Source organism: Panicum virgatum, chromosome 9N, assembly GCF_016808335.1.
Source record: "Panicum virgatum strain AP13 chromosome 9N, P.virgatum_v5, whole genome shotgun sequence".
Taxonomy (NCBI): Eukaryota; Viridiplantae; Streptophyta; class Magnoliopsida; order Poales; family Poaceae; genus Panicum; species Panicum virgatum.
Window position 1 is genome coordinate 69,499,316 of NC_053153.1, and position 6,676 is coordinate 69,505,991.

A 6,676-nucleotide genomic window follows, 5' to 3' on the forward strand; every position below is an offset into this window, starting at 1 on the left:
GAATGAAGAGACTACTATCTAGCTAGCCGCCTAGTCTTGATTTATTTCAGTGTTCAGATCGAAAAACTGAAGAAAAAATACCACTGTATATAGCTACTTAAAAAACGTAGACTTTTCCGATGTTTGCTCAGTTTTTTATTGAAAGAAATTGTTTCCTCAGTTTATGTTCAATGGTGATTAAAGCACATTAAGATGCCCGGCTAATATACCGTTCTGCTTGACAAATATAATGTATAATGAAGTACTACTGCATGCATATACTTCTCTCTAACGTTGAACTGGCAGATGGCGAATTAACCATCATTTCCTGGGTCCCTGACGATCGCGATTGATCGTTGGTGGGATCAGCCCCGGCCCCCTGCATCCCCATCATCGTCATCATATCGCACTAAAGCTACGCAATTGATCATACAGCCACATGTGTAGACGTCGCGTCGATCTATGATCGGACCCGGCAGTGAGCTTTAAGGCCCCTTTTTTCTCTCTCTCTTTAGCGTACGACTGGCTTTTCTTAGTTAATTAATTTGTCCACGGCCTCTTTAATTCGTCGTTAGGTTGTCGTCCGGTGCAGTATAATCAATCAGGTGGTGATGATTAAAAGCGGCCATAAGCGATGAGAGCTGTTTAGGAAGCCGGTGATTTGTGGGTGAGTTGTTGGAGATGAAAGTTGAAACTAGCTACACTCCGTTCGGCCGGCTGTGGTTGTTGGTTGGTGCTGATTTGTTGTGAGAGAAAAATACTACTCACTGGCTGGTGGCCGGTGCTGATTTTTTTTTCTTCATGCTAGACTAGAAATATGGTAGTATCTCAAGCTATGGCAGAATGCTTTGAGAGTCAACCATCAATTCTAATAAGCCCCGTTCTTTTGTGGTTCATACCAGGTCAAATCAGGGTCTGACTCTCAACAATAATCTCACCCTCACGCCCGGACCCTGCATAATTGCGCAATGGAGCGAGCAAGGACAAACCAGGCAGTCCTACTCCTTCCCTAGCCAGCTACCGTACCACGTCAAAAACTGAGACCTTCCTCTCAGGTCTCTCGCCACGAGCACGAGGGCTCAACCAACGTTGACGGGGAAAGGCGCGGGCACGCGCATGTGCCCCGGCCGGCGGGGGGCATCGGCGTGCACCTCCAGCACCCCTCCCTCCCTTTCGGCCGCGCTGAGCCCTACCGCCGCGACAGCTCAGTTTGTCCCGAGCGACACTAGCTAGCTAGTGTGGCCTAGCTCGCCGGCCTCTCGAGCCGGGGCAGCGGCAGCGGCAGCGGCACATCGATCCGTCAGAACTGCTGCCCCGGCGCGGCGTGCACACGCCGGCGAGGACTTGCCCACCCAGGTGTGGCGGGGCACGGGACTGTACGGGGCGCGGCGCGCCACGAGGGCACGATGTGCGGCCCGGTCTTGTCTGTCCCGGCGACAGCGCAGCGCTGGCGCCCCCGCCCTGTGCTGTCGAGGAGCTACGGGCTATGTTGCAGATCAGCTCGTGATGCATGTCGCGCACGCAGGGTCAGGTGCATCGAAGGGTCCAGGTAGGCAAATAGGATAGCTGCTCGGATGATGGAACTGAACCTGCAACAACGGACACGCAAATATACATGAGTTCATGTAGGCAAGCTCCAAAGTGAAGCGTACCACAGATGTCCAGCCCCAATACTTAGATAAGTCCCCTTTCTCTGGCGCTGTCTGCCTGGCAGCAGTATTTCAAATTTTCGATTCAACTTTCCTGGTTAGAGCAACTGAGGAAGCAAGAATAACAGGGCACAAATGCTCATGATCCCAACATGCCGATTCTTCCTCAGTTCCGTGCACACATGGAGCTATGGACTATGGCAGTTCAGCAGTGATGGGATAAAAGGAACATGCAACTGGACAGAAGTTACACCTGACCAGCTGTGCTATAAAGTACAAATCCAAGATCATTCCACTAAGGCAAGATGTCTGGATGCTCCACGGTATCAAGAATTCAAGACAGAACATGAGTTTGGGATGAACAAACACTTGAACTAAAGCTTTACTGCCGCTCTTTGTCAGGCATGTAAACAACCTAGGACGCCAGTGATTAGTTCTGTACTGGGCACCGGGCACAAGTACAACGACACCTCCCTAAAACTCGAGGATACCACATTCAATCACCGGTACACTGTAGGGACAACGCACGCAGGTTAACAGCTGCTTCAAAACTCACTCGTCAGCATGCCAGTGGCCCTAAATCACGCTGCCCAGACCTCCTAGTTTGCAGTGCGCAGCAGAAACCACAAATATCCACAATAGCAATTGCAGGCGATCTTCCACCTGCCAGCTCTGGCCAAAAAACAAGCCACTAACTATCAGAAAAGGTGTTGCTGATCAGTCACCTCATCAATCAGGAATATGTGATGACGTGGGAAGCAGTGATCGCATATCTGCCTGCCCTTGAGCTTGAACAAGGGCCTGAGCCTGTGCCTGCGCCATGGCCTCTGCCTGGGCTTGGGCTTGACTCTGCTGCTTTAGGAACCGATTCATTCGTTCAAGCAGCTGGATTGCCTTCCTCTTTCCTCTGTCTGTGCCACTTTCTGCTAGCTCCTCCAGCAAAGACACGATACCCTGCTCCTGCGCTTCAGCAAGATGCTGTTGCTGCTGTTCGCCATTGCAGAGATGCACCATTACGGCAGCTGCATTTTCTTTGCTCCTAGCAGATCCATTTCTGATAACTCCAACAAGAACAGGTATTGCAGATGCAGCACCGATAGCTGCTTTGCCCTCTGGATGGCCAGATAGGATTGCTAATATCGCAAGGGCCTCATCTACCATACCACTTTCAGTCTCTGTTAGTAGTTCTAGTAGTATAGGAACCAATCCAGCTCTAACAGCCTTGCCCTTGTTGCCCTGATAAATGCACAGGTTAAATAGTGCTGTTGCTGCATCCTTTTTACCCCGTTGACTTCCATTACTCAATAGCTGTACCAGCGCAGGAATTGCCCCAGAAGCCCCAATAGTCACCTTGTTCTCATCAACAATTGAGAGGCTGAACAGTGTGGCAGCTGAATTTTCCCGAGCCTCCATGCTGCCCCTCTTCAATACATGCACAATTCCAGGAACAGCTCCAGATGTGATTATTCTGGCCTTGTTCTCTTCATAGATGGATAGATTCAAGAGAGCGGTAACGACATGTTCCTGGGTGCTAACATCAGTGGTTGATAGCAGGCTAACAAGAATAGGAATAGCACCAGCATCTCCAATGCAAGCACGATTCTCAGCACTACGCTTGGCAAGCTGACGAAGCATACCAGCAGCACCACGTTGATCTTCAAGGTTTTGGGATGAGAGTTTCTGAAGAAGCTCGACAACATTGTTATGCTCCGCAGCAGTACATGACACTGGTGCATTACTAAGTTGAGCTGAGCGCTTTGGAGGCTCTATACCATTCGCCTCGCACCATTGAGTTATAAGGCTGCGTAGGACATAATTTGGAGTCAGGGATTTATTCGGAAGCTTCTGCTGTGTCTTCGGACAGGTGTCATGGCCAGCCTCCAGCCACCTCTCTATGCACCCTCGCTCATAAGTCTGCAAAGGCATACACAAGTAATTATAGTGAACTGAAATGCAAAAGGTCTGCATATTTGAATGGAAACAGGGGGGGGGGGGTGGATATTGGGGGCAAAGTAAGACCTGCCCAGTGGCGACAATAACTGGGTCTTTCATTAAATCCAGTGATATTGGGCAACGGAAATCATCAGGAATAATAGGACATGTTGAATTGTCATTTGGGGAAATGTCTGTTGCACTTGCTTGAGCACCCATTTCAGGGTCTTGAGTCTGCACAAAATCCTTGATCCTCTTCAGGAGCATCGACATCTTTTCAACAATTGCACCAGGATCACCACCACTAGCCATCTCATGCAAGGTAAGAGATTCTTGGTTGAGGTCATGTATTGTAACAAGCTGCAATTTCTCAGATAACCTTCGAAGAATATCAGGGTCAACATTAGCACTGCTGCTCGAGTTATAGACAGACATCAGATCATTGAATAGATCATCATCAGATGAATCCGATCGTTCCTTTGCTCTTTTGAACTGAGCATGCACCAATTCAACCTGCATAGCATCGCAGATATTATGTTATGCAGGAACGAGGGAAAAAAAAACATTGAGACAGTATTGTAAAAAAAAACACTAATGAAAAGAGGAACTCTGGAATTTAGGAGTCTACCTGCTCTCTTACTTCATCTGATATGTTTAGCTCATCAAACGAGATACCAGCTAAGGATTGTTCAAGTCTTGCTGTAATGTCCTGGAAACTCTTCATTATTTTCTCTGTCTCGAGAACCTGCAAATTGGGAGGCATTTAGTCATCTACAGTAAGAAAATGGGCATGGTTGTATATCTAGTGCGCTATCCCTATGTGCTTACTGCCAAAGTGGTCCCTGCACTATTATAGGCTCTAGTACCAAATCATTCTGATTTACAACAAAGAAGCTTGTGGAAACACAGATAGGATTCATTTAGTGCTATGACAGACATTATAAAAAGCACAAATACCACCTGGTAAACTGGCAATTAATTGCCCAGAAAAAGAAAACGGAGGTATTCCAAAGTAGAGAAACCTGAATCTATGCCTGCTTGCTTCTAGGATACCCCTTTAGTTGGCAGAATAGGGAAGCGTCATGTGGAGAACAACTCCCACTGGACTACAGAGTTGCCAGAGCAAGGAACCTGATGGGTGTGCAGGGTGTGGATCGTTGAAGCAGTAGCTGGGATTTGCATGAAAATGATGCACCTCCTGTGACTGGTTCTTATGTTACTGGTGGTTGGTTTAGGGTATTTTCAGCAGGCACGCCTTGAATATGTCAAAACTTAACCTGCTTTAAAACGTTGCAATACGCTTTATTGCAAAATAAAGCAGGAGGGGACCTTTGATATTAAAAAAAATATGAGTAAGGGACATGGAGGCAAAGGTAGTACTCCTTGATTCTTCATGATTTACGATACCAGTTACCAATTGGAGGTAGGAAGCGAAGAGTTTGGTGGTGAAGGTAGAGGAAACCAAGGTGAGATGAGCTCCTAGTGTCTCCACTCTTAGATGGAGACAAAACAGTGACAAGTGATGTGGATAGAGCCAGTTAACAAAGTGGTAATATAAAGGAAAGATGACATATTTGGATGGCATTGAATTGTACCACACTGTCAGCAGTATATACCTAAATAGAGTAATTTACAGTGATGTAAAACTATTTCTTCCTATGCAATCTTCTTACAAGGCCTTATGACTTATGAGCATCCACATCACTGGCACTGCTTGCTATGCAATCAATACACCTAGCATCCAAATTTTGCATAGCTTCTATACTTCCAACCACACATCAAAATGTTTAGCTCACGTTTCTAGTTGAGAATCTGCATCCACAATACCAGATAACTCGGTATTTCACACAGCTGTGAAGCTCGTAGATACTATATATGACCTATTAAGACCGCAGAAGGCCAGAAGCTCAAACTAGCCAACTTTGGAATACCATGATACTGCTGGTTACAGCATAATTAGAAGATATATAATAGCATTCAAACATATGAAGGCTTGGTCAAGGTCTCAAATATCTATGTAAATGGAAAAGATAGCAGACTTGCTCAACAGCATTAAACAATGTCAATTGTCCTGACCCGGCATTGATTTTGACAGCTAGATATTCCAAAACTTAGTCCCACCTTCGACCAGCATTAAGGTTAAGCATAATTCGCATGTCGTAATGACCCAAAAGGATGACAGGCAACAAATTACTCAACATAAGAGAAAAGGGATTACTACGGCTTGTGCAATTGGAAGCGTTTAATTCTGTTGTATCAATACACTTGAATTCCATCCAGTTCGTCAGGCAAAATTCTCTTAGCTCCACAGCGAAATCATAATTCAACACGAAAATCAGTAAACAGAAGAAACTTAAGCAGCGAAGCATAAGCAAGGCGACAAAGCTCCAAGCCATAAAGCGAGAAATCCCACCAGGAAGATCTTGCTGCCGCTGCTGCCGAGCCGGAGCAGCTCGCCGGCGCCATGGAGAGCGTCCCTGAGACGGCGGAGCGCGGCCTCCGACGCCGCGGGCAGCGGCGTGGGCGCCTCCTTGGCCTCCTCCAGCATGGGCACGAGCAGCCGGATCCGCCGCGACAGGTTGCAGAACTGCCGCCTGTACGAGTTCCTGAAGTCCGAGATGGCCGCGATCTCGCCCACCAGCTCGACCAACCGCTCCACCAGCTCCCCTTCCTCCTCCGCCTTCGCCTCCCTCTCCGCCGCCTCCGAGCTCGAGGGCGGCAGCGGAGCGGCCGCCGCCGCCTCGACCGCGTCGGCAGCGTTGGCGTTCGCGTCGGATTTCGGACCGGCCTTCGCTTCCTCGTCCATGGCAGCACAGCTGGGGCTCAGGCCCGGACCCCGTCCTGCGCGCAGCACGGTGGCCGGAGACCGCGCGTGGTGGCGGAGCGTGGGGAAGGGGATTTGGAGTAGGCGAGCGAGGCTGAGGCTCCGCCCTCGCCTAGTATAGCTGCTTCGCTCTGCCATGCGGGCCAGCCATCCGGTCCCACCGGTCAGCGTCATCCCGGCGCTGATATACGAGCTCCCCGAGCCGCTGGCTCCCTCCGCCGCGCCGGCTCGGCTCAGCTCCAGCTGGTGCACCTGAGCTGTGGACCCCGGGAGTGCCAATCCCGAGGCATAT

The 6,676-nt window shown here is 49.0% G+C and overlaps 1 protein-coding gene across 1 annotated transcript; it reads right to left on the reverse strand.

The window, feature by feature from the left end:
• Window positions 1-1,736: 1,736 nt before the first annotated feature.
• On the reverse strand, window positions 1,737-6,474 carry LOC120688491 (protein spotted leaf 11-like). Its single transcript, XM_039970832.1, has 4 exons — window positions 5,974-6,474; window positions 4,189-4,305; window positions 3,648-4,073; window positions 1,737-3,542 (listed from the first exon to the last, which is right to left on the reverse strand). Exons 1-4 carry the CDS (start codon window positions 6,364-6,366, stop codon window positions 2,358-2,360), a joined length of 2,121 nt encoding a protein of 706 aa, XP_039826766.1. The 5' UTR covers window positions 6,367-6,474; the 3' UTR covers window positions 1,737-2,357.
• Between the last annotated feature and the right edge of the window lie 202 nt (window positions 6,475-6,676).